General features: G+C 42.0%; 1 protein-coding gene across 1 annotated transcript in view; it reads right to left on the reverse strand.

Moving 5' to 3' along the window:
• LOC120530681 (titin-like) overlaps positions 1 to 26,595 on the reverse strand; it is a 53,022-nt gene that overhangs the window by 1,927 nt on the left and 24,500 nt on the right. The window contains exons 45-84 of the mRNA XM_039755102.1: positions 26,283 to 26,360; positions 26,066 to 26,146; positions 25,660 to 25,737; positions 25,301 to 25,378; positions 25,088 to 25,165; positions 24,686 to 24,763; positions 24,331 to 24,408; positions 24,113 to 24,190; positions 23,760 to 23,837; positions 23,397 to 23,465; positions 23,155 to 23,232; positions 22,752 to 22,829; positions 22,394 to 22,471; positions 22,140 to 22,220; positions 21,755 to 21,832; positions 21,395 to 21,472; positions 20,914 to 20,991; positions 20,247 to 20,321; positions 19,895 to 19,972; positions 19,591 to 19,665; positions 16,817 to 16,897; positions 16,600 to 16,665; positions 16,248 to 16,319; positions 16,096 to 16,158; positions 15,896 to 15,964; positions 15,725 to 15,808; positions 15,368 to 15,439; positions 15,125 to 15,208; positions 14,839 to 14,922; positions 14,435 to 14,488; positions 12,757 to 12,801; positions 10,458 to 12,395; positions 9,948 to 9,998; positions 5,852 to 6,244; positions 5,335 to 5,604; positions 4,965 to 5,240; positions 4,742 to 4,881; positions 2,679 to 2,805; positions 893 to 1,159; positions 16 to 282 (exon numbers count right to left, since the gene is read on the reverse strand). Of these exons, the coding sequence (XP_039611036.1) occupies positions 16 to 282; positions 893 to 1,159; positions 2,679 to 2,805; positions 4,742 to 4,881; positions 4,965 to 5,240; positions 5,335 to 5,604; positions 5,852 to 6,244; positions 9,948 to 9,998; positions 10,458 to 12,395; positions 12,757 to 12,801; positions 14,435 to 14,488; positions 14,839 to 14,922; positions 15,125 to 15,208; positions 15,368 to 15,439; positions 15,725 to 15,808; positions 15,896 to 15,964; positions 16,096 to 16,158; positions 16,248 to 16,319; positions 16,600 to 16,665; positions 16,817 to 16,897; positions 19,591 to 19,665; positions 19,895 to 19,972; positions 20,247 to 20,321; positions 20,914 to 20,991; positions 21,395 to 21,472; positions 21,755 to 21,832; positions 22,140 to 22,220; positions 22,394 to 22,471; positions 22,752 to 22,829; positions 23,155 to 23,232; positions 23,397 to 23,465; positions 23,760 to 23,837; positions 24,113 to 24,190; positions 24,331 to 24,408; positions 24,686 to 24,763; positions 25,088 to 25,165; positions 25,301 to 25,378; positions 25,660 to 25,737; positions 26,066 to 26,146; positions 26,283 to 26,360 (6,054 nt within the window). The remainder of the gene's footprint in view (positions 1 to 15; positions 283 to 892; positions 1,160 to 2,678; positions 2,806 to 4,741; positions 4,882 to 4,964; positions 5,241 to 5,334; positions 5,605 to 5,851; positions 6,245 to 9,947; positions 9,999 to 10,457; positions 12,396 to 12,756; positions 12,802 to 14,434; positions 14,489 to 14,838; positions 14,923 to 15,124; positions 15,209 to 15,367; positions 15,440 to 15,724; positions 15,809 to 15,895; positions 15,965 to 16,095; positions 16,159 to 16,247; positions 16,320 to 16,599; positions 16,666 to 16,816; positions 16,898 to 19,590; positions 19,666 to 19,894; positions 19,973 to 20,246; positions 20,322 to 20,913; positions 20,992 to 21,394; positions 21,473 to 21,754; positions 21,833 to 22,139; positions 22,221 to 22,393; positions 22,472 to 22,751; positions 22,830 to 23,154; positions 23,233 to 23,396; positions 23,466 to 23,759; positions 23,838 to 24,112; positions 24,191 to 24,330; positions 24,409 to 24,685; positions 24,764 to 25,087; positions 25,166 to 25,300; positions 25,379 to 25,659; positions 25,738 to 26,065; positions 26,147 to 26,282; positions 26,361 to 26,595) is intronic.

Here is a 26,595-nt window from a genome sequence, read left to right on the forward strand (position 1 = left end):
TAAAAGATAGTTCACCGAGGACGGTCAGGTTGGCAGTTGTAGAAATTCTTCCAGCCTCCGCCTTGATTTGGCAGGTGTCATCCAGTGTCACTTCCTTGATCTCTAAGATGTGCCTTTTGCCAGCTGCAGAAGTCAGGACAGTCCTGCTGGGGTGAAGTTTGGTTTCATTTCTGTACCAGGTCACTGGCACGTTGTCATGAGACAGCTCAAGTTCAAAACGTGCTGTTTTGCCTTCCTTGACTGTCTGGTCCTTGAGTGGAGTGATAAACTTCAGTCGAATTCCTGAAATCCAAATAGAAGGGAGGCTTATCAGTCCTGCGCCATGACACTGAACACAGAGAGGGGCTTACGTGTTTTAATGAGCAGCACTGGTTCTTTAACTTGGTGCTCCACTGCAGGCTGAACACACAAAGGGAACCTAACTAGATGTCCTAAGGAGGATTTTCCACATCCCAGGCTGCTAGTTTTGCTGTTTCATGTCTGGGTGGGTTCGTCACAGTAGAGTAATGCAATCGGTAATAAAACAAATCTTACCATACATTTGCATTTATTTTCACAAGCTGTTGGGGAGACATGGGAGAGAAAACATTTGTGCTGCCATGCCTTGTAACATACACTAACTACAAAAATATGGGAATCAGTCAGTCAGTACCAAAGGGGTTACTGTCAACCATCCATCCATCTTCCAAACCTGTTTATCCAAATTGGGATTGTGGGGATACTGGTGGCCATCCCAACCAGCATTGTGTGTAAGGCAGGAACAATCCCTGGAGAGGGCGCCAGTCCATCACAGAGTGAACACACACACTCCCCCACACACACACGCACACACACACACTGGGGCTAATGCAGCAAGACTAGCTAGACAGTAAACCTGTCACAGGGTGGTTACCTTCAACGGTGAGTTTAGCAGTAGACTTCTTGCCGTCCACTTCAATGGTGAACTCTCCTTCATCCTCAAAGGCACAGTTATTAATCACCAAAATGTGTTTCTTTCCATCGGCAATGATGTCAAATTTGTCTCCTGCCTTTATGATTTCCGTTCCCTTGGTCCACATGACTTTTGGAACCTCCCTGGTGAACTGGCACTCAAACCGAGCCTGCCTCTTCTCGGGCACAGAGACGTCTTTCAGTGGCATTGTGAACTCGAGCTCCACCTCTGCAAAGTGAGCAGATGCACACAGTCCTTTATCTTTCAGGCAGTGAATATGTTGGGAGACAGACTTAAAATCCTAAAAGACAACCTGGATAACGGGCAGATAATGTCCTACGTGCGGACTGCTAGGATATGAAACGGCATTTACAAAAGGTTCTTCAGACTTCATCAGGATGCTTCTAGCTGGTGTTAGGCCCACATTACAGGGTAACTGAGATGATCCTCGACTAGATTTTAAACCCTTCTGACACAAAAGGTGTTCCAATTTCAGATGCTCCTAAACGTTCATCTTTCCAGACTATCGTTTAATACTCACAAGATAGCTGAAGTCTCCATGATTTCAAATCATAAACATGAACTTTTTATAATTCTACATCTGTAGTATGATGAGGAACACCAAGTTTCTCAACACCATTTGTAAATCAGTCAGTCAGTCATTTTCCCAACCCGCTCTATCCTAACTACAGGGTCACAGGGGTCTGCTGGAGCCAATCCCAGCCAGCACAGGGCACAAGGCAGGAACAAATCCCGGGCAGGGTGCCAGCCCACCGCAGCATTTGTAAATCACCAATAACCAATAAGAGACGAGCAGAAGGACTCAAGTAAACATGGAGGCAAAGTAAGGGACTCCTCATCCCGAACGAGAGGGACTAAAGAAATGGAAGATAAATTAGTAGAAATATGGCAAAGTTTCTAGGGTTCTTATCGCCATGTGTACAGAGTCCAGTAAAATTCTTATATTCAATGTGTGCCATGTCACCAATCTCCGATGGCACGATTAGTGAGGGGAACAACCTTACCTTGAAACTGTTATGAGGAGTAATGAGCAAAACAGGCAAAATGTGATTTGTGTAGAGTTTCTTGAAACTGCCACTAAAATTTGCTTTGCAGATGATTTCACAAAATGCAAAACTCATTTGAATTTATTTTTTGTGTGCTTTAAAGGTTTTTGTTTGGTAGAAAACGACGAATACTGCTTCCTAAAGCCTCATTACCACTCAGGATTTACCTGCGTTCTTTTTTTAAGGATGAGTCCTGGACGCCTCCCTGGGGAGGTCTTATGGGTACGACCAGCTGGGAGGAACCCACAATAAGAGTTGGCAAGTGTGGCTGGGTAAAGGGGCATATAGGCCTCACTGCTAAGACTGTTTCCCCCAGCAATCTGGTCTTGCATAAGTGGTAGAAAACGAATAAGTGAATGAATACACTTCAAGGTAAAGTTATTTCCATTACAGAAGGAGGCAGACATTTCGAGATACAGTAGTTCTCCTCACTAATCAAGACGCCACAGAATGGTGACGCATTGCGTGTTGAAGAACTTCACTGGACTCTTTACATGGCACAATAATAATCTTATATACTTAACCTATGGGATGCCAAAGTAAAGAAGACCATTCAGTCCACATTTAATAGTTACGTTAGCCTAAACCTGCGTCTGAAGGTTGGCATCCCGGTTTCACTATCATGCCCAGAGACCGTTGAGCAGAGCCTAGCGCTATTCATGCCAACAATTGTTTCTTACCTTTAACTTTCAACATTGCAGTCGTGATTGCATTCAAGGCCTGGTAGACAACTTCACCCGCTTGTTCCACTTTGCAGTTGTGCAGAGTGAGCATTCGCTTCTTGCCTTCTGCTTTAATTTCACAGGTCTGAAAGATTTTACAAAAGAACAAAAGAGCTTGTGTCAAGGATGAAAGGGAAATCTTTTGTGTAATACTTTAGCATCTTGGACCTTTAGGCTTACAAGGCTTTCCTAACTTCCTTAAAGAAGCAAATATTTTTCTAAAGGATGCAGTTGGCCTGAAATTATCCCTGAAAGTGTGCCGTACAACAAGGGGCTTCATACTGACTTTTGTATCTTCTTCTTCTTTCGGCTGCTCCCATTAGGGGTCACCACAGCAGATCATCTTCTTCCATATCTTTCTGTCCTCTGTTTCTTGTTCTGTTACACCCATCACCTGCATGTCTTCTTTCACCACATCCATGAGCCTTCTCTTACACCCTCCTCCTCTCCTTTTCCCGGACAGCTCTATCCTTAACATCCTTCTCCCAGTATACCCAGCATCTCTCCTCTGCACATGTCCAAATTAACTCAATCTCGCCTCTCTCTGGCTTTGTCTCCCAACCTGTCCAGCCTGAGCTGACCCTCTAATGAACTCATTTTTAATCCTGTCCTCCTGCTTTCTGGTCAGTGCCAACGTCTCCAACCCATATGGCGAGCTTTGTGGACTGGTGAGCTTTGTTGGGCTGAATGGCCTGTTCTTGTTTAGAGTGTTCTAAATCTAACATAACATAGCTGGTCTCACTACTGTCCTGTAGACCTTCCCCTTCACTCTCGCTGATACCCATCTGACACTCTTCTCCACCCACTCCACCCTGCCTGCACTTTCTTCTTCACTTCTCTTCCACAATCCCTGTTACTCTGTACTGTTGATCCCAAGTACTTAAACTCCTCCACCATCACTAATTCTATTCCCTTCATCCTCACCATTCCACTGACCTCCCTCTCATTTACACACATGTATTCTGTTTGTTCCTACTGACCTTCATTCCTCTCCTCTCATATCTCCACCTCTCCAGGGTCTCCTCAACCTGCTCCCTACTATCGCTACAGATCACAATGTCATCAGCAAACATCACAGTCCACAGGGACTCCTGTCTGATCTCGTCTGTCAACCTTGTCCATCACCATTGCAAATAAGAAAGGGCTCAGAGCCGATCCCTGATGTAATCCCACCTTCCGTCACTCCTACCGCAGACCTCACCACAGTCACACTTCCCTCGTTCATATCCTGTGCCACTCTTACGTACTTCTCTGCCATTCCCAACTTCCTCATACAATACCACAGCTCCTCTCTCCTCACCCTATCATTTGCTTTCTCCAGATCCACAAAGACGCAATGCAACTCCTTCTGGCCTTCTCTCTACTGCTCCATCAACACCCACAGAGCAAACATCACATCTGTGGTGCTCTTTCTTGGCATGAAACCATCCTGCTATACTTATAAGTCTTAAGTCTTATACGGACTTTTGTATATGTGCTTAAAAGTTTGCTGGTGCTTCTCTTGAATGCACCGTCAGATCTTGAGCCTAGGTACCATGAATTCTTCTTCCTCTTCATCGTTTTCCACTTCTATGTGGTGTCAATGTTTCATAGGTTTCACCGTCATGATTAGGACCGGATGCCTTTCCTGATGCCGACATGAATGTATCCCATTTAAGGTTCAGATCATCCTACTTTACCTTTTAAGAACAAGTGCTTGCCCATGATTTGAATCCTATCAGTCTATGCCAAGAGGCGTATGTCTAATCATGGTATCCTGTACAAAGGACCATGTAACAAAGTCACTGGTGTCATAATGGAGTTTGCTGCATGGGCTGCTGAGGTGGATGATGTGTTAATATCCTCTGATATAACATTGAAGAATAAAGCCAGCTTCCTGCATTGCTATGGCCTTGGAGAATCCTTCTGGGGACAAGAGCTGCATCTGGTGGAGGTCTGAAGTGTAACCCTAACAAGGCTCATCAAAGCGTTCCTAAGTTTTAAGGTACGGTGGTAACGTGGCTCTTTTAGATGGCACTTACGGGTGATCGTTGCAAGACCTCTCCTTTGAGTTTCCATTCTCCAGGAACATCGTCTTCTGAGATTGCACAGTCAAAGTTGGCCGTTTCTTTCTCATAAATCTCGACACTCTCCAGGGGCTTCAGCAGCTCAGCTTCCCGCTCTGAAAAAGTCAGTTTTACGTTAGGGATGCGACACGGTAGCCTTTATCTGCTCGCTTTGGTTAGCAATTTGTGAAACACCTACCTCCAAGAGTTAGTTTAGCAGGATATCTTTTGCCTTCTATCTCCACTGAATATTCCCCAATATCATCAGGGCTGGCATTCTTGACTAGCAGAGTGAGGGTGTTTCCATCTTTCACGATTTCGGTCTTATCAGTTGGCGTTGTGGGGATCTCTGTGTCTCCTTTGAACCACTTGATGTTTGGAGTCTCCTTGAAAAGCTCCCCAGTAAATTTGGCTGTAGCCTTGGGCTTCACATGTTGGTCTCTCAGAGGCTTCACCAGCCAGTCTCGAATAATTTCTGTAAGGAGTAGAAATTCGTGTTAGTAAACATCTGTGGAAGATTTCTGCTTCCCTTACACAGTATGTGTGATTAGATTATCCCGATTACATACCGATAACTTTGACTGTTCCCTGACATTTAATGTCAGCTGTTTCCACAGAGTAGACACCCGCATCAGCATCATCCGAATCCATGATTGTGAGGGCACGCTGCAGACCAATCACATTCAAGGTGTATTTGCCGGCTATTTCTTTCATTGGTTTACCATCCTTCTTCCAGACCACATCCCGGTCCTTATTCAATTCACAGGTCAGGTACAATGGCTGTCCTTTGATGACTGAGACTTCTTCTTCTAGAGTCTTGGTGAAGCGAACTGGCAGTTCTACAATAAACCCAGAAATCATCAGAATGGAATGCCATCTTTATGGCTGTCATTTTCACTCTAAAATATGCAACAGAAATTCTTGCTATCACTGCTAACGTTATTACGTCCCCTAGAAAACACAAAGGGTGAAGTCACAACCATGGGGGCACACAGAGTACAGTAGTACACGTCTAAGGTTCTTATCCTTAAAAGGTGCCCCCCCAGGACTCTAGCATGACTATGAACAGGATATGTTAGAATATACCTTCAACAATGAGCTTCGCAGTCGAGGTCTTTTCCTTGTTGCCAAGGCGAGCTACGCATGTGTACTCTCCAGTATCGGAGAGCTGTACATCAATGATGTGCAGCTTTCGGTCTTTCCCGTCTGAAGTGAATTTGTGCTTAGGACTCTCTCGAAGGTTGCTTCCATCCTTCATCCACGAGGTAATGGCAGTCGAAGGCGAAATCTGACATTCAAAGACGGCCGAGGATCCTATGGATTCAGCTTCTTGCAAAACGATATCTTTCAGCTCTTTGACAAATTTCAGCGGGACAGGCTTAAGCTGGAATCCTATGCCAGACTCTTCTGGGGGCTTGTCACCGCCAGCCCCAGGTCTTAGCTTCCTCTGTTTATCCCCAGGGGATGGGGTTGGCTTGGCTAAAATTTAGATTAGATTTGAACAGGTTACCCTTCGGATGAGTCTGCTCTGGGACATGCTTTGGGGAGGATTTCAGCGAAGAAAGCAATAGCCGCAGATGCTATTAGAGCGTTGAGAACCAGTCACCCAGGAGATTTCAAGCAAGGTCAAATATGAAACAATTGCATGAAGTATCTGGCTATGATGGCCATCCATCCAAAACATGCTTTAGCCGACTCAGCTGCACTGAACTGCTTGGTCCCACATGAGTTTGGCTTGCAGACGGTATTACAGACAGATGGTTTTAGGACACATGGGTTACTTGTCACGGCACAAACAATGAGCGATAAAGGAGCAACAGCTTCAGCTTTAGCATGGGTTGAGAATGAAGTAAGTGAGCTTGTAAGAAAAGGCTTCAACAACTGCATTTACATGCACCTGACGCGAGACGTTAGCACCGAGTAGCATCAGCACATGCCTAGGGATTTACGTCTGTCTTAACCAAGGTGAGTATTTGGCACCGCTTCCATCGATAACAGCAGGGTTAACAAAGACAGGCGACATCCCACCTCCCTATGAGTCCACAGGCCTGCTATTGGGTGGCGCTTGAGTTGGAGAGTGAGAGGGTTTATACCCGCTGTCATGCGTGTGCTTATGGGAGATGGTCATTTGTTGTTGGCGCTGTATACTAATGCATTCTCTTCTCCTCTCTCTACAGAATGAAAGACTGACAGCCACACCCACCTCTGATGTCACCTGTCTGTCTGTTCACTTGGACCCTCCCTCTTCCTGCCACCCGGAATTCAGCCATTTTGTTTCAGTCTGTAATGACTACTCTGTGTTTGCTGCGTGTTTTCTTTGTTTGTCCCAAGGAGGTGCCCCCCAACTCTTTATCTTTGCTGGTGTCCTCTTGTACTCTACTTTTGTCATTTAGTGTCTTTGGTTTTTCTCTCCTTTTCTTTTGTCATTTTCCCCCATTCCTTCATTTGCCACTATGTCTTTTTATGTTATTTGCCTTATGAAATTTGAGAGTTTAACATTTCACGTACTCTTTAACGCATTTGTTTTGAAACAGATTTCAGTTTTATGTTTCGTAGTAATGTCTGCGTTCGTAAATAGTGTTGATATAACCCAAGTTGCTCAGTTGAGTGTTTGATGCTACAAATAGCAGATGAAATACACTACAATAGGTTACAAGTGTAAGCACTGGTCAGTGGGCTGACGTGCTCAGGGCCCCTCTAGATGGACGTCTAAACTGGTCATGTCACCTGTTTGTTCTGGAAACCATCTCCATGTACCCCAATGTCACACAGATGTGGCCAAGCTCAGGCTCTATCATTCATCACCATGCAGGACAACTGCATACTGAATAAAAAACGACACATACACCACCAGCAAGGGGTGATCTTTGAGTCGTGTTCATATTCCCAAAGGACATTAGTCATATATACTGGTTATAAATCTTTTTAAGAAATCTCAGACCCGTATACCCAGTGCTGGCTCAACGGCACACATCTTGTTCACAGTGACAGGGACTTGAAGGGATTGTGTCGAGGGGCCCAGTCATCTCCTAAATGATCCCAGTCCACTCACTGGACACTCTCTGGCCCCAGCAGGGTCGCTGGGATGAGTTAAGACCGGAGTCTTGCCGCTCATATGGTGGACGTTTCTTTTTGGGATTCAGTGCGCATGGAGATATTCTACATCAGCGGTTCTCAAACTGTGGGGCGCGGAAGTAACAAAAAAGGGGGCACGAATGTTGCCATATGTGGTGTAATTTCGCTAATCGTAGGGAAATTTTAAACTTGTAGCAAAAAATATAGGAATACATTTTATTAGGGTTTCAAAAAAATGATAGGGGGGCACGACTAAAACTGTTATGAAAACTCGCAAAGGTCGCAAATACTTAAAGGTTGAGAAACGCTGTTCTACATTCTGTAATGTGTGAGACTGGGCAGTATCTCCTGCTTTTCAATGTTTTGTTCCGAACTTTTAATATTCCATCAATATGAACATTAAAGCCAATCTGTATATTGAGTTATAGGATTGAAATAAAGGGGAAGTCCAAAGGAGTGTAAGACCCCCTAATTCACCTTCTGGATGCCCAAAAAAGTTCAAAACTAAAATTGCTGAAGGCTCTAAAAACATAAAAACCCGCCATACAAGCCTTGCAGTGCCCAGTACTGGGTTTATGAGAAAATAGAATGAAATATGAATACAGAGGGTGGGCACTCTTAGAGGAATTCTTTTTATGTAAGATAGTTTTACTGCTGGCATTCTGTGCTTCTGTTATCACTGCTCTTAACTAACCAGAGCTGTGCCAGGGTGGTCTCGGTGACAGTCTGTATGAACTTCACTTTGAGAGAAAATAATGGAAATACTGTCGTAAACGACGAATTTACTTTATATACACTCATACAGAACAATAGAAATGTTTCAGAGAATTTCAACTAGAGGTGTTTGGCACTCTAAGGTTGAACATTAGCACAGCTATGGTTTCTGCTCTCCCACACTGAGGTGTAGGGATCTGCACTGACAATCAGAAGGTTGCCGGTTTGAATCCCGTAAATGCCAATAGGGACTCTGCTCTGTTGGGCCCTTGAGGAAGGCCCTTAACCTGCGATTGCTGAGCGCTTTGAGTAGTGAGAAAAGTGCTATATAAATGCAAAGAATTATTAAAGAATTATTATGTGTCATGTGCCGGGTTCTGCCTTTGTTTACACACTGCGTATCCATGCTTATGCATTTAGCCAGTTTACTGCCACTTTGTTCCCGACAGCAATGTAAAATCGGAGTGTTATTTTAATACACATTTGTTATTGAATAAAACCCACAATAAAAATGTATTTCCTCTACAAAGTAAAAAAATCTATTTGCATTACCTCATATTGGCGAATGGAACAGAAAATTCTTTGTGAACGTCACTTGCACGATAGCTCGGCAGGGTCTGACACGTTTGATCTTGCACAGTTTGTTGTCATAGAACGTCACAGTTTCCATCAGAACTTCGCAGTGGTGAGATGCTCGCCGGTCGTTGGGAGATAGTTAGATGGTTGTGGTTCTACACATATTCAAGCATCGCCTACCGAGCTCATCAGAGATATGTAAGGACATTTCCTTTTCCCTCTATGGTGCTGGGAACAGGCCCAACTAACCCTGTCCCTTCTAGTCTGAGCCCTAATAAATCCCAAGAGTCTCCCGGAAGGAAGTGCCTCATTTGGAATTGAGCAGACCGCAGGAGATGGGGCTCCTCCCAAGACCGATTTGACCCGGTTGGCACCCCAACATTTCCATCGGACTCACTCCTTGATACATTTGACCACAATTTGTAAATTATTTTTGTGATAAATAAATGTCATCTAAAATAATGAGAAAACTAAATAAAGGTGAACTATTCTGTTCTGTGACGCTACCCTGATTTTTCCTTCTTATTCCAGACCCTCACTATCCACTAATCATGTGTTTCACCCACAGATATGCCCATATTTGAGGCTGCAGCTGCAGGATTCTATGACGCCTGCTTTATCTATTTATTTTGTTAATGTTCTTGGCAAGAGTGAAAGCAGGCAATGTAGCCGGCAGCTTAGTCTGCAGATTATGCGGCTGGCATCGAATGTGGTGGACGGTTGCGTCAGGACTTTACAGTTTGTCTTACATGTAGAGTTATTTACTTTACACATGCATGCATGATAACTGAGACACAAGTAATGTCCTCCATCTTACCTTTTGGAAATCCTCTACCTCGTCCAGCTTCTTCTTTTGGTCCTTTCCCATCTGTCATCAGAAATAGCACAAGTTATCGTATACTCAAAACGTATGCAACCATATAAATCAAAATTACAATTACGCAAAATTAATAAGGGAAGAGAGATTTGAACGGACAAGAGATGATTATGGGAAAGCAAGTCAGTCGTCAAATCAATGGATGAACCGCGGTTAGGCGTACCACAAAAACGCATCACATACATTAAGATGACCGGATATGCCATGGGATTTGTTAAGCGTAAAAAACAAAAACAAGTTGGTTTGCATAACCAGACTGTGAGACAGACAATGGTCCAACAGAGAACACATGTTATGAAAATGTCGACAAAACAGATGGAAACAGATGAAAATGGTTTGAGTTTCACAAATGGAGATTATGGGAGGTAAAAATAAAAAACACGTCTTTTTCCAAAGCAACAGGATGTGAGGTGGTCAGTGGCGAAGGTCTGCAGCAGTCAGTCACCTCACCTCGTGTTTCACCAGACTTTCCAGGAGCTTCAACAGCCTCTTCCGGTTCCCAGTCCTCAGATGAGGGGTACTCATAGTCCCATCCCCAAACTTCTTCTTCATCCTCCTCCTCTTCTGGTGGTTCTTCATACACTACCTCTTCCACATGAGTAGGAATTTTCCTCAGTTGTACGGTTTCAGGTGACAGTTCCTTCATCTCTGGCAATTTCCCCTTGCCTGGCTTTAGGGTGACTTCCTCTGGAGACTTGGTCTTCCTGGGGGTCTTCTTAAGAGTTATTGGAATTCCCTCCGCAGGCTCTTTTACAAGAGGCTTTTCCTGAGGTTTACGAAGAATTTCTTGACTTGGCTTCTTTTCTATGGGAACTGGCTCAATAATCTTGGGCTTCCCATTCACTTTGGTCAAAGGGGTCTCGACCTTTTTCAGCTGTACCATTCTCTCCTCTTCTTTTGGACTGGGACGTTTTATTAATGGTTTTTCCAGCTTCTCCTTTTCTGTTGTGGGAGTCCTATCCACTTTTTTTAGGTCTTTCTCTGGTTCTTTGACTGGCTCCTCCTTGGGAGCCTTGGGGACAGGCTTGAGGGCAATGACCTCCTTTTCCTTTTCTTCAGTCGGTAACCGTCCCACTTTTTTCAAACCGACGGCCTCCTCTTTTGGTGCTTCTGGTTTAGGGACCCTTGGGACAGGCTTGAGGGTGATGAAGTCCTTTTCTTTTTCCTCGGTTGGAATCCTTTCTGCTTTTTTCAAACCCACACCTGGTTCTTTGGGTATCTCCTCCTTGGGAACCTTTGGGACAGGTTTAAGGGTGATAGGCTCCTTCTCCTTCTCCACAGTTGGGATCCTACCTACTTTCTTGAGGCCTACATCTACCTCTTTGGGTGCCTCTTCTTTGGGGGCCCTTGGAACAGGTTTAAGGGTGATGGCCTCCTTTTCCTTCTCTTGTGTTGGTAGGCGCCCCACTTTTTTCAAGCCGACACCGGGTTCTGTGGGTTTCTCCAATTTTGGAACCCCTTTACCTTTCTGTAAAGATGGTAGCTCCTTTTCTTTTGCATCAGATGGAACCTTTTCCACCTTCTTGGGCTTTAAGGCCGGCTCTTCAATTTGTTCTTGCGCTGCTTCTTTCTGAACTTTCTGTACCGGCTTCAGCTTGACTGTTTCCCATTCCAGTTCTTCAGTGGGGATCCTCTCCACCTTTTGCAGAATTATCTCTGGCTCTTTGGCCTTATCTTTTTGAAGCTTTTCAGCTTTCTTCAGGGGCACAACATCTTTTTCTTTGTCCTTCACTGGGAGCTTTTCTAGTTTTTTCGGTTTTGGTTCTGCTTCTGCAGGTTTCTCTGGCACCTTCTCTTGGGTGACTTTTGGAATCGGTTTGAGGGTGACAGCCTCTCTTTCTGTCTCCTCAGTGGTCTTCCTTTCCACCTTTTTCAACACCACACCTGGTTCCTTAGGAATTTCATCCTTAGGGATCTGGCCAGTCCTCTTGCTGATCACCTTTTCTGTTTTGATTTTCTCAACTGTTTTTTCAGTCTTCCTGAGGCTGACATCTCCTTTTGGTTTTTCTTGAGGAGTCTCATCTTTGTGTTTCTTGAGCTGAACCAGGTGCACCTCTTCTCTCTCTTCGGTTTTGATCTCACGGTCTGTTGTTTCCATTGTCACTAACGACTCAATGAGTTCTTCTTTCTTCCAACGCACCTCTTCATGTTCAAATTCTCTTTTCTCTGTGTCCTCAAATGCCTCTTCTTCAGCTTCCTCCTCTTCATAACTTGAAACCCTGGTGGTCTCCGGTGAAGGCTCATCTGTTGTAATGTACTCTTTCCATTCCACTTCTACTTCAGCTTCTTCTTCCCACTCCTTGCTTATTTCAATTATCTCCATTTTTTGCTTGTCCTCAATAAATCTACCTTTTTGAACAATAACTGACGGTGGAACGCTGGGTTTGTCTAAGGTGACAAAGGTTTCACATTACAAATGCATCACAATAAAACCGATATATAGTACATCACAGCGATCCAACCACTACGACAGGCGTAAAACAGAAGACAAATTCAAACAGTACATAAAACATCCACTCATCCTTTCACGTTACGCGTCACAAACGTACTCTTCTCAGCCAAAGAAACAAAACCACACTCATGAAACGACGTGACATACGAAACAGAATTTCAATATCTTTTAAACGACACGAAACATAGCACGTCTAACATTAAAAAAGACCACTTTGGACACAAAGGACATTGCTGGTTCTTTGTAAATCTGAAAATGCACAGGGTGTTGATGCGAGAAACAGATTTATCATCCTACCTTTCGTCTTATCTGCAACTGGAGCTGTCACTGGCACCTTTTTCTCTGTTTTAGGAAGAAAAAAATAACACAATACGTTATTAACTCGACTGATCAAAGAACTGGTCAGGTGGCCACAAGGGCACACTTTAAACTCTTTAATTTCAGCAGAAGACTGTGGGTAAGAGTTCTGTTCTACATTTATAGGTTCATTGACTCATCATTGAGTCAGTTTACAAGACCAGGTATGAGGTAAGTAATCCAGTTAAAGTCGAAATATGGTTTCTTAAACCCCGCTTTACATGCCCGAGTCCACTTACAGAGTTCGCCTTTGCCATAAAAAGTACTTATAAAAAGGACTCATCAATGTCCGCCGTGGAATCAAAAGCAAGCATGAGGCCTGCGTCTAGTTACATTGTACTGTTGAGTTTAGCGAAGTGCGTTCAGCTATTCACCATAAATTTCTGAAATATTGAGACTGATAGTTTCAACCAGGAGAAAGAATATTGCGATCACCTGAGCTTTTGTCTCAGGAAACTTATCGTTATGGACGCTTCCAACATTGTCTACTCTGATATGTGTGTGTGCAGCAAAGACATGCATGGGCTAGCAGAGTGCAGTGGACAAGTGCAACCAGGTTAAGGGTTTACATGAGCTTATAACTGGGTTACTCGTGGGGTTGAGGGTTTACATGGCATTTGTGAAACAGGCTTACTGTGAATTAACTGGGTTGTTAAAGCGCATTTAAATGCACAAGTCTTACTTTTAAGTGCTAATCAACATGCAACACGTCACTGCTCTCCAGCACCATTATTAGTCAGTAGAGCTACCATAGTAAAAACAAGGGAGACCGATGTCAGGTTTATTGTGGACTTCCCAGCTATGGTCGATTAATAGTTTTGCACTTTCCGCTCGAGGAACAACTGCCAGAATCTTGCACACATTTTGTATTAACATCTATCCATTCATTATCCAAACCGCTATATCCTAACTACAGGGTCACGGGGGTCTGCTGGTGCCAATCCCAGTCAGCATAGGGCATAAAGCAGGAACAAACCCCGGGCAGGGTGCCAGCCCACTGCAGATTTTGTATTAACAGATAATCTTAATTAAGAAAAATTGTGAACCACCCTTCTACTCTTAATTTCATCTTCCAGACACAACAGGTATCTATGGATTATTCTTCATATGTTGTTATTTTTATTCAAGAATGAATATTTAGCTTCGTTTTTGGTTATAAATCAATGTAAAATTCTATTGTTTTGTTTTGAAATGATTGGGAAGCCATTTTGTTTTGTAGCTGCCATTTTATGAAACACTTTCCAAAAGGTGCCATCAAGGTATCTATCTATCTATCTATCTATCTATCTATCTATCTATCTATCTATCTATCTATCTATCTATCTATCTATCTATCTATCTATCTATCTATCTATCTATCTATCTATCTTATAGTGCCTTTCCTATCTATCTATCTATCTATCTATCTATCTATCTATCTATCTATCTATCTATCTATCTATCATATAGTGCCTTTCCTATCTATCTATCTATCTATCTATCTATCTATCTATCTATCTATCTATCTATCTATCTATCTATCATTGTATTGTTATCAGTTTTCGCTCGTTCTTGACTCTGAGTGCCATTCGAGGACCCCCATTGGTGCGTCTTGCACATTTAACGAGTTTTTGATTACCTTCTGCTGGTTCTTCAGGTGCAGGTGCAGGTTCTGGCTTTTTCACTTCAGGCTCTGCAAATACACAAAAAAAGCAGCAGCTCATTATAGATGTTAGGTTTTTAAATTTGGATCTTTGGGAATGCTTGGTAGAGCAAGAACATGAAGAAGCTTTGAAGAAGTAGAAATGATGAAGACGCTTGGTTAGGACAATAAAGCTTGAGGAGTCATGAATCGTTTAATGGTGAAATGAGGAAGCAGGATATTTTACCTACTGCACATTTGGGGGTTTGCACAGATTTGCATTAAAAGATGGGAATGATGGGAATGATGTAGTCACTTAAATACGTGCAGACAATGAGATGGCAGTCATTAGCGTAGGATGGACGAGGAAGCCATGAGATGTCACTGTTTTCTTCAAGTACCTTTAACTGGCTTGACCTCTTTTTTAACGACGGGTTTGGTGGGCTCAGGTTCAGGTAGCTGCTTCTTCTTCAGAACCACAGGCACTTCAAAAGAATATTTAACCAATTTTAGTTTTTCATAAAGCAAAGCGCTCTGAAAAGCAAAGCTCCGGCGGAATGGAAATTCACTTCAGTAGACAATGAGAAAGTTCAAAAAGCCTTTCCCCACTTTTCATTTTCACCGCTATCGTGTCTGAGCGTATCGTTTTTTGATTGTCCCTTGTGTTCCTTATCAAAGCTTCAGTACCTTTTTGAGGTGCTACTGGCTCCTTTTCTGGTTTGGAGATGGGGGCCACTTCTTCTGCCTTGATCTTCTTTGGCAGCTCAAGAACTTGAAAGACAGCATTGTTCGTGTTTAAGAAGTGGGGTTTGGCAGTGGACAATGCAAAGGCAAAGAGGGGAGACAAACAGTAACAGGAAGAGAACGGGACAGCATGAAGGACAGAAAACACAGGTGGGATGAGGATGATGGAGGGGCTAGCAGCGGTACCTTTAACTGGAGTCGCCTCCTTTCTGAACACACTGTCGACACTCACTTCTTCAAGAGCAACCGTTCTGACATCTTGGGCAAATTAAACAACGCAAGTCACTTTTCACGACAAGCAGGGTAAGATGCACAATGACATTAAACAGAGTAACAGCCATAATATAGAAGGCGGTCAGGCTGCATCCACAATGTTTTTATTAAAGGACAGGAGAACGAAAAGTAAAGGAAGGTCGTCTGGCCCACGCATGCATCCATTAGTGGACAGCTGCTTTGAAGGCCATCCTGGTTTACAGCTACTAAACAGCCACAACGTACAAAATTGTAACATATTGAATGGCCTTGGACTCAAATTTCATGTACCTTTGGCCATCACCACCTCCTTCCTCAGAACAGTGGGCACCGTTTGAACTTCTTCATACACCAACCTAAGGTCCTCCTCCACAGCTTTAAACAGACAAAGAGGAGTTCAACTTATGGGAGACAACCACAAGTTATAAAGACACAAGTCCTTTGTCAGGAATCTTAAGCTACCTTTCTCTTCAGCGTGGTAGATGGTCAAGATGGTGGCTGATGGTTCCATCTTCCGCTCTTCTTTGGGAGCTTTAAAGAATATTTTCACTTTTAGCTTTAAGAAGAGGTGGCTGACATGCTGCACACATGTCTCGACACATAACACTTAGGACACAAAGAGAGACAGCACACACAGAGAAGACGACAGGTGGGCCGCCTACCTCGCCTCAGGGCAGCCCTGTCGGGCTCAGGTGACACTTCTATCACTTGTTTCTTGGGTGGCACTTATTGGGAAATGCACAGAACAATTAGGAACATACAACCAGACACCGAAACGCCTCACAAGAAATGCACAAGGAGCAAGGAGGCGTACCTGGTGTGAGTATCACTTCCTCTTTAGCAGTATCAGGTTTCTGGGGGACGACCTTCTTTCTCGGTTCAGGCACTTTTAAGAATATTACAGATAATTTAGATATGTTTGTTTGATTGTTAAAGCACACCACAGCACAAACACGAGGTTGGACAGCACGGGGTGATCGCTCTGTTATTGACACCTCACTTCAGAGATGAAGAGACACATGTGAAGATTCAGATGGATATCAAAATGGAAGACAACACACACGCTCCAACACGCATGACACAACACAATACGAGAAGACACAACAGGACAGGGTTCAAGAAGATGTGCTGAAGAAAATCACAAGATTGCAACGTCACTTAACTACCTTTGGCAGGGACCTCCTCTCTCTTTGGAAGAGCAACTGGCTCAGGTTTCTCTTTGACTTCTGGGACTTGAAAAAAGAGGTCAAAGTCACCTTAAATTTGATGTCGCCTGCTGCGTGGTTGCAAGACAATCGACGAATGTATTTGGCTCAATGCATTAAAGAGAGAAAGAGCAAATAGGAGCCTTGAACACGGGTAACAAGTAAAGCTAAAAAGTACCTTTATCGGGGACTATGGCTTCTTTCTTGGGAATGGCCACTGCTGGTTTCACTTCTTCTGTCTTTTTGGTAACTTCTGGCACTTTTAAGAAATAGTTCAAGTTTAACTTAGTTTGGAAAGCAGTCCAAGAGTTTGCTTATAAAGACTTATGAAGAAGAATGAAAACAATGAAATGCACAGTGACGCACAATGGGACAACATGGAGACACAACATGACATTTCAAGGTGGCAGATGAAGTCGATTAAAAGTTAGAAATCTTTTTTTGTACAAAATTAGCAAAAAGGAATCATCCGAAATTCCAGTAAATCAACCTGCATGGCACATCTCGGAGAGTTTGGCCTGACGAGATGCTTTACAGCGCACAAGAATAACCACAAATGTGACCTGCAGGAGTTAAGCACAGTCCGGTAGTACCGGCAGTTTGGTAACGTGGGCCAAAGGACGAATGCTGTGAAGGTGGGATCTTCAAATATTGACTTGTAGCGGACACCGGCAGACAGTTACGGTTTGGGTTTTGTTTCTGTGTTGTTATTCTGTCGTTATCTGCTAATTCTCTTGTGATTTAGGTTACAAAATATCTTTTCTTTTCCTTATCTTTTCATTGTAGTGTCTTTACTATTAATTATATATATTTTTTTCATTTTCTTGTGTTCATTTTATTAAATTATGCCTCTTGCTTGTTGTATGCTGAACCCAAGGGGATGGGGCCTCCTGATTTTGCTCTTTAAAGGCCCAGCGCACCTTAAGACAGGCCTTAGGTGTCCACCTCTTGTCGTTTGGCTCCCCTTTTCCGTTTACTTTATGTAAGCTGGGAGGGTCTTTTCCCATTTTTGTTTGAATTTCGAAACTTTAGCTCTTTTTCTAGGTTTTGATTCTTAATTTATAAGGATTTGGGTTTAGTTTATTTTTGTTTTGCTTGCTCTTTGTTTTTAGTTTTATTATTATTTCTTTATTTTAATTCTAGGACATTTTGAAGTGCTTGGTTTACGTTTGGGACCATTTACCTTAGCAAATTAATTTAAATATAGGAGAATATCCTCTCTCTTATGTGTCTTTCTCAGGCCTTTTTCAGATTTTAGGCCTATTTGAAGGATTCAAGCCCTTTTTGTAGTGTTGGGCCCCAAAACAAAACACATCTTATATAAGTGACTGAGCTACAGTATTAGAAATCTACGGCCCTTTGAACTTTCATCATTGGCAAGACTTAACTGAGGTGGGACAGATGGCCATGCAGGCCACGGTGAAAAGACACATTGAGCAAAAAGCAAGACAAAAAGCCAAAATAAAAATGTCACCAAATGGCAAATTCTACTGTCACTAGTAATGATGTCATTTTATGTGGTTTTATTTGAATTAATTTGCCCCACTCCCTGGTTTTTCTTTGTCTACATTTTTACATTTTTTAAAAAATTTTGCCCCATTCCCATCCCCATAAATTATGTTAAGTCCCCTGCTGCCTTAGCTTCAGTGATGTATGTCAGCTCTAATAGTAATGTTACTCAGCTCCCTTTTTGGGTTTACTTTTCATTTTGCTGGTCTTCTGACTATTTTCTTTTTTCTTTTGGCTTAGCTTTAAGTTTAATTATTTTTTCTTTTGTTAGTTTACTATTTTCTTTTGCTAGTTGAGGTGGAGCATCCTAAGTCCGAAATGTGTGAGACCAGAAGTATTTTGATTTTTGGGTATTTATTGATTTTTGAATGGACGGTACATTGGCGCAGTGGTAGCGCTACAGTAAAGAGACCCTTAAGGGTTCACTTCCCGGGTCCTCCCTGCATGGAGTTTGCATGTTCTCTACGTGTCTGCGTGGGTTTCCTCCCACAATCCAAAGACATGCAGGTTAGGTGCACTGGAGCTCCTAAAAACCAATCACCAAAGCCCAATAATCATAGTGGAAAATAAAAACACACAAAACTTCTAAATTCCTAAATCCTTCCAGAAGCTAGCTATCAAATAAATGTAACTTTAAGTGAAGCCAAACATTTGGACCTCACAGGTAACATCATGCCACCTGAAATAGCGTCTGGGCAATGACTACAGTTGGGGCAACTTATGGCAGCAATGACAGTCGGCTCTAACGTAAAGACTACACAAAATGCCGGCGCCCACAATCAAAGGCAAGATTTACAGGCTTCAGTGGCCGTTAGTATGACAAGTACAGAGAACAGTGAAATTCTTACCTGTATGTGCCAGACACCACTCTACAGCACCATGATTAGCGAGTACAACTATCTTATCTTGAAACTTATCTAAAATAATTAACCTCAAAATCTCAAAACAAATCATGATAATATATAGTTACAAAGTCAAAATGAATTAAATAAATCACTAAATAAGCAGAACATTATGACAAATACGACCCAAAACCACAAACTAATAACAACTCGGAGGTGAGACCTAAATATCAGACGAGAGGCACGATGAATTCCCTAAATAAACGTTTGGCACGATGTCTTACCTAAATTAACGAGAGGCACGATGTCTTACCTAAATAAACGAGAGGCACAATGACTTACCTAGAGTGTACCTCGCAGACTGAATGGCCGCCTATTTTGTTGTATTCTTGTGTACTTTGTAAAGCACCTTTGAACAGTGCCATAAAGATCGATGGATGAACAAGACACATATATACATCTGATACTCACTAATACAAACACTTAAAGACAAAAAATGACACTGAATGGAAAACACATGATATGATGGAAGTATGAGAGATGAGACGAGATGAGATGAGATGAGATGAGATGAGATGAGGAGACAAGCATGGAGGAATACCTCTTGGGGGAACTTCTTCCTTTTGGGCAGGCGGCACCTTTTCTGCTGGAAGTGTCTTCTTTGCAACTTCAGGTACTTCAAAAACATTTATGCAGAAACAGTTACACCACAACATGAAATGGACGTACAAATACTGAACAACGAACGTACTATATGACATATAACAAGGAAATGTTTTTTCTCGTGATAAGTGATATCAGACAGAACACCAACAAGCCCAAGTGGCTAAAGAGACAGGATGATCAAAAAAAGAGTTACAAAAAAGTCTTCTAGGGGTGCAAACAAAGGAGACGTCTTGAAGTACCTCTTTTGGGGACAACTTCCTCTTTTTTAGGAATGGCTTCCCGTGTTTCTGCGACAAGCTTCGGTGTCACCTCTGGCACTTAAAAGACAAAAGCTGCTTAAAAACGGGTCCAACAGAGGCATGACAAAACGATAAACAGGCACACGCCATAAACAAACAGACGAGAAGAAGTGCATGCATTAAGATCTTTCCCCCTTTGGGTTCACCTTTTGAGGGATTCATTGCAAAAGCACACAAAGACAACTACATACATAAAAACACACAAAGACACAACTTCAAAGGAAAGATTAAAACAAGAAGGGGACTGACAAGAGTCGACTTAAGGAGTGAGCAGAGAGGAGGCAGCATCTACCTTTGGCTGGCTCAACTTCTTTCTTTTTAGGAACGGGCACCTTTTCTTCTGCCACCATCTTTGGAACTGCAGGTACTTTAAAAAAACATCCAATTGTTACGTGTTAAACTTTGGAATTCATCCCAGAGATTGATTAGTAAACCAACAGAACAAAAAACAAAATAAGAGATAATGTGTGAACGTGAACGGAGTGAAGATTAGGGCCTCTGCTGCACTGAAATGCACGAGCAGACAGTAAATGAGAAAACAGAAATTGCCAGCATTGCTTATTTTCTTTTTTTTTTTTTGACAAAGTGAGCTTACATCCTCTTTATGGAGAATGCTTTTTTTGTAACTGGAGGAACAAATGAATCAAATTCAAAAGACTGCATGTAGAAAAACAAACGAGACCAGCAAGGAAAAGCAAAGAGCCCTGCTGGAGATGGGAGAGAACTCTGCTAATGTCTTTATGGGTGCAAAATCCAATGAACAACTGATGAACGTTAGCTTTAAAACTGAGAAATAAAACATGCAACACTCAACGTTTACATCGACAGACTCAGATGACACAAAACATACAATCCAAAGAAACAACAAAGCGCAGATGATACTTCGACCAAGGGAACTGGATCGATACTGAACAAGTGCAGATGGTAGTGGTGGTGATGATGATGGTGATAATAAGTACCTTTAGGAGGCGCTACTTCCTCCTTTTTGGAAACGAGAACCTTTCTCTCTGGGATATCTTTCTTTGTCACCTCAGGCACTTTGAAAGCAACAAAATAAAAACACTTAAAATGACTGAGTGACAATTTAATGAAATTAAAGAGGAAAGAAATGTGAGCACTGATGGGCAAGCACAAAACAAAAGACGATGGGACTCGCGTGTGAGTGTCTGACGCTGATAATGGGATGGCTGTAAGGGTATTCATGGATACCTTTGGGGGGCGCCTTTTCCTCCTTTTTAAGAACAGTATTTTTTTCTTTTTGACCCCCACTTTGAAAACATGTTAAAAATGACTATACTTAGAATGATTGAGCTGCAGTTAAAAAAATGAAAGAGGAAAGAAATGTGAGCACTGATGAGCAAACAAAACAAAAGATGCAAGGAATCGAGCGTGAGCGGCTGAAGCTGAAAATGGGATAGCCGGAATGGTATTTATGGATACCTTTGGGAGGCGCCTTTTCCTCCTTTTTAAGGATGACGTGCTTTTCTTCTTCGATTATTTTCTTTGTCATCTCAGGTACTTAAGAAAAAAAAAAAACAAAAAAAGAACAATTCATGAAAGAAAGCGATGCTTGATGTTAGATGGAAAATGAAAAGTGAATGGAAGATAGCGTGATTGGAAAAGACGGAAGAGAGGAAAAAGTGAAACTGGCAATGCTCAGAGAAGCACTTCACTAGCGCACAGGGCGTCTTTTAATCACTTTCTTGCAAAATGGAAATGAATGAAGGGGACAATGGATACCAATGGCCTGATGCTCACTACACAGAGAGGGATGGCGACAATGATCTTATGACTGACTACCTGTGGGCGGTGCACCTTCTCTCTTTTTAGGAACAGGGACTGCTTCTTCTAGAATTACTGTCTTTGCTATCTCAGGCACTTTAAAAACAAATATATTTGTTTAGATTTATAAAAGAAACCTGAGAGGAGAAGAAGAAGAAGAAGAAGAAGAAGAAGAAGAAATCCAAATAATATAAAACTACGACCAATCGAGGATGGAGGCTTGTCAAGAAAGCACTCATGATCATGTCTCACCAACACACACGCTGTATGCACAATTAGATGGTTTAATGACATTCAAGTAATTTCACAGACAAACAAAAATGAACATGTGGGCACCAGGTCTGGTGATGAATGGATGAAGACATGTGGTAATGCTGCTGATGATAACGAGATCTCTGGGTACCTTTAGAAGGTGCCACTTCCTCCTTTTTGTAAATAAGAACCTTTTCTTCTTCTGAGATGGCGACTTTTGTCACCTCAGGCACTTTAAAAACAAATAAAAACAACTTTACTTAGAGTGACTGACCTACAGTTACAAAATGAACGAGGAAAGAAAGACGAACACTGATGGGCAAACACAAAACAAAAGACATTGGCACTCGCGTGTGAGCGTCGGGAGCTGATAAATGGGATGGCCAGAATGGTATTTACGGATACCTTTGGGAGGCGCCTTTTCAGCCTTTTTAAGAATGACGTGTTTTTCTTCTTCGATTATTTTCTTTGTAATCTCAGGCACTTAAGAAAAAGGAAAAAAAAAAAACAATTCATGAAAGAAAGCCATGCTTGATATTAAATGGAAAATGGAAGGCAAATGAGAGATAATATGATTGGAAACTGAAAGATGAAACTGTGGATGTCCACAGAAATATTTCAGTAGCACACAGGACATCTTTTAGGTGAACGAATCACTTTTTCGCAGACTAAAAATAAATGGCAGAAACAAATCGCCTGATGCTCTCTAGACAGAGTGACATGATGATGATGATGATGAAGATAACAATGGTATTATGAGTACCTGCGGGAGGTGCACCTTCCCTCATTTTAGGAACAGGAATTTCTTCTTCTACAATTACTCTCCTTGTTATCTCAGTTGCTTTAAAAACAAATACATTTGCTTAGAATTATAAACAAGCCTCAGAAGAGAAGAAGAAGAAGAAGAAGAAGAAGAAGAAGAAGAAGAGGGAGAAAGGCAAATTAAATAAAAACCGAGACTGGCGTGACAAAAACACCAAACAAGGATGAGGGTCTGCCAAGAAAGCACTTGTGGAAATGTCTCATCAACACACAATGTGTACACGATTAGATGGCTTAATGATTTTGTCGTAATGTCACAGGCAGACAAGCATGAGGTGTCTGATGAAGACGGCTGGATGGAGACACGTGATAGTGCTGAGGGCGACAATGGGATCTTTGAGTACCTTTAGGAGGTGCCACTTCCTCCTTTTTGGTTATGAGAACCTTTTCTTCTGAGATGGCCATCTTTGTCACCTCAGGCACTTGGAAAACAAATTAAAAATGACTCCACTTAGAATGACTGAACCGCAGATAAAAAATAGAAGAGGAAAGAAACGTGATGAGCAAACAAAACGAAAAACGGAGGGAATCACACGTGAGTGTGTGAAGCTGAAAATGGGATGGCCGTAATGGGATTTATGGATACCTTTGGTAGGCGCCTTTTTAAGAATGACGTGTTTTTCTTCTTCGATTATTTTCTTTGTTATCTCAGGCACTTTAAGAGAAAAGGAAAAAACAAAAAAGAATTCATGAAAGAAAGCAACAAACGGTATTAAATGGAGAATGGAAGGCAAATGGGAGATAGCGTGATTGGAAAAGATGTATAAAAGAGCAAGGTGAAACTGGGGATGCTAATGGAAATATTTCAGAGGCGCACAGGACATCTTTTAGTTGGACGAATTACTTTTTGCAGACTAAAAATAAACAGCAGGGACATCAGAAACAAATCGGCGGATTCTCACTCGGCAGAGCAGTATGATGGCGGTGATGACAATGGCGTTACGAGTACCTGCAGGAGGTGCACCTTCCCTCATTTTAGGAACAGGAATGGCTTCTTCTACAATTACTCTCCTTGTTATCTCAGGTGCTTTAAAAACAAATACATTTGTTTAGAATTATAAATGAAGCTTGAGAGTCGAAGAAGAAGAAGAAGAAAGGAAAATAGAATGGTGTCACAAAAGACCAAGCGAGGATGGAGGTCAGTCTGGGAAACGCTTATGAAAAATGTCTCATCAGCATACACACAATGTGTGCAATGTAACTTCACATACAGACAAAGAAGAAGATGTGAGAACTATGGACGGGGTGTCTGATGATGAGTGGATGAAGATACGCAGTGATGCAGATGATAATACTGAGTACCTTTTGGAAGTAACACTTCCTCCTTTTTGGAAACAAGAACCTGTTCTTCTGAGATGACCGTCTTTGTCACCTCAGGCACTTTAAAACAACAAAATAAATAAACAACTAAACTTAGAATGACCATTCAAAAGATAAAAAAAAATAAAACAAAAAAGAACTGTGAGCACTGATGGTGCGTGAACATCTGACGGTGATGATGGGATGGTGTGTATGGATACCTTTGGGAGGCGCCTTTTCCTCCTTTTTAAGAACGACGTGTTCTTCTTCGGTGATTACTCTCTTTGTAATCTCAGGCACTTAAGGTAAAGAAAACAAAAAACAATTCATGAAAGGAGACCCATGCGTGGCGTTAAATGGAAAATGGAAGGCGGACGGAACATAGTGGGACTGGAAAAGATGTAAGAAAGGTGAAGGTGAAGCTGGGATCGCTCATGAAAACATGTCACTAGCTCAGAGGACATCGCTTAGTTGGACTAATCACTTTCACTTTCAATGGCAGGGAAATGGATACAAGTCACCTGATGCTCCCTAGACAGGGTGGCATGATGATGGCGACAATGACAGAGTGAGTACCTGTGGGAGGTGCGCTTTCTCTTGTTTTAGGGACCGTGATGGTTTCTTCTAGAATTACTCTCTTTGCTATCGCAGGTTCTTTAAAAACAAATACATTTGTTTAGAATTATAAAACAAGCCTGAGAGGAGAAGAAGAAGAATAAATGAAGAAGAAGAAGGAGGAGAAGGGCAAATAATATAAATATTTAGACTGGTGCAACAAAATGGCTGAATGAAGAAGGTGACCTGTCAGGAAAGAACTCGTGGAAATATCTCACCAACACAAACGCTGTATGGACGATTAGTCGGTTTAATGAATTCCGACTAATTTCGTGGACAAACAAACAATAAGATGGGGTATCTTATAATGACAGGATGAAGACGTGTGGTAATGCTGATGATGGTAGTGGGATCTTTGGGTACCTTTAGGAGGCGCCACTTTCTCCTTTTTGGAAACGAGAACCTTTTCTTCTGAGATGGCCATCTTTGCTATTTCAGGAACTTTAAAAACAGATAAAACACAACTACACTAAGAATGACGGAGCTGAAGTTCAGACATGAAAAAACTGTGAGCACTGATGGTGTGCAAACACCTGAAGCTGAAAATGGGATGAACGTAATGGCATTTGTGGATACCTTTAGGTGGCTCCTTTTCCTCTTTTCTATGAATGATGTGCTTTTCTTCCGTGATTATTTTCTTTGTAATCTCAGGCACTTAAAAAAATAAATAAAAAAAACAACTTATGAAAGAAGACCTAAGCTTGATGTCAAATGGAAAAATGGAAAGCAGATGGAAAAGAGCGTGAATGGAAAAGATGTAAGAAAGTTGAAGGTCAAACTGAACACACTCATGAAAACACGTCACCAGCGCACTTTTAGTTGGACTAATCACTTTCTCGTAGAAGCAAAATAAATGACAGGGACAATGGATACAAATTGCCTGATGCTCACTAGACAGAGTGACATGGTGAGGATGACAATGGCATTATGGGTACCTGCTGGAGGTGCACCTTCCCTCGTTTTAGGAGCAGGGATTGCTTCTTCTTGAATTACTCTCTTTGTTATCTCAGGCGCTTTAAACACAAATACATTTGTTTAGAATTAGAAAAGAAGCCTGAGAGGAGGAGAAGAATAAGAAGAAGAGGAAGAAGAAGAACAAAAAATATAAAAACGAGACTAGTGTGATATAATGACCAAGTGAAGATAGAAGCACATCAAGAAAGCGCTCATGAAAAGGCCTCACCAACACACATGCTGTATGCACATTTAGATTATTTAACGGTTTTCTAGTAATTTCATGAACAAACAATTAGATTAGTGGGCACCAAGTATGGGGTGTGTGATAATGACTGGATGAAGGCAAGTGGTGATGCTGATGATGATAACAGGATCTGTAGGTACCTTTAGGAGGCACCACTTCCTCCGTTATGGTTATGAAAACCTTTTCTTCTTCTGAGATGGCCATCTTTGTCACCTCAGGCACTTTAAAAACAAGTTAAAAAAGGACGATACTTAGAATGACTGAGCAACAGTTAAAAAATGAAAGAAATGTCAGCACTGATGGTGCTTGAGGGTCAGAACTTGAAAACGGGATGGCCGTAACGTTACTTGTGAATACCTTTGGTAGGTGCTTTTTCCTCTTTTTTAAGAACGACATGTTTTTCTTCGGTGATTATTGTCTTTGTAATCTCAGGCACTTGAGAGAAAGAATAAAAATCAATTCATGAAAGAACACGTATGCTTGATGTGAGATGGAAAATGAGCGGCAAATGGAGCATAGAGTGACTGGAAAAGATGTAAGAGAGGCGTAGATGAAACTGGGGAAGCTCATCAAAACATCTCACTAGCAAACGCACAGGACAGCTTTTAGATGGACTCATCACTAATCTCACAGAATAAAAATGAATGAGATGGACAACTGATTCAGAATG

The sequence above is a fragment of the Polypterus senegalus genome, chromosome 6 (assembly GCF_016835505.1).
Source record: "Polypterus senegalus isolate Bchr_013 chromosome 6, ASM1683550v1, whole genome shotgun sequence".
Lineage (NCBI taxonomy): Eukaryota > Metazoa > Chordata > Cladistia > Polypteriformes > Polypteridae > Polypterus > Polypterus senegalus.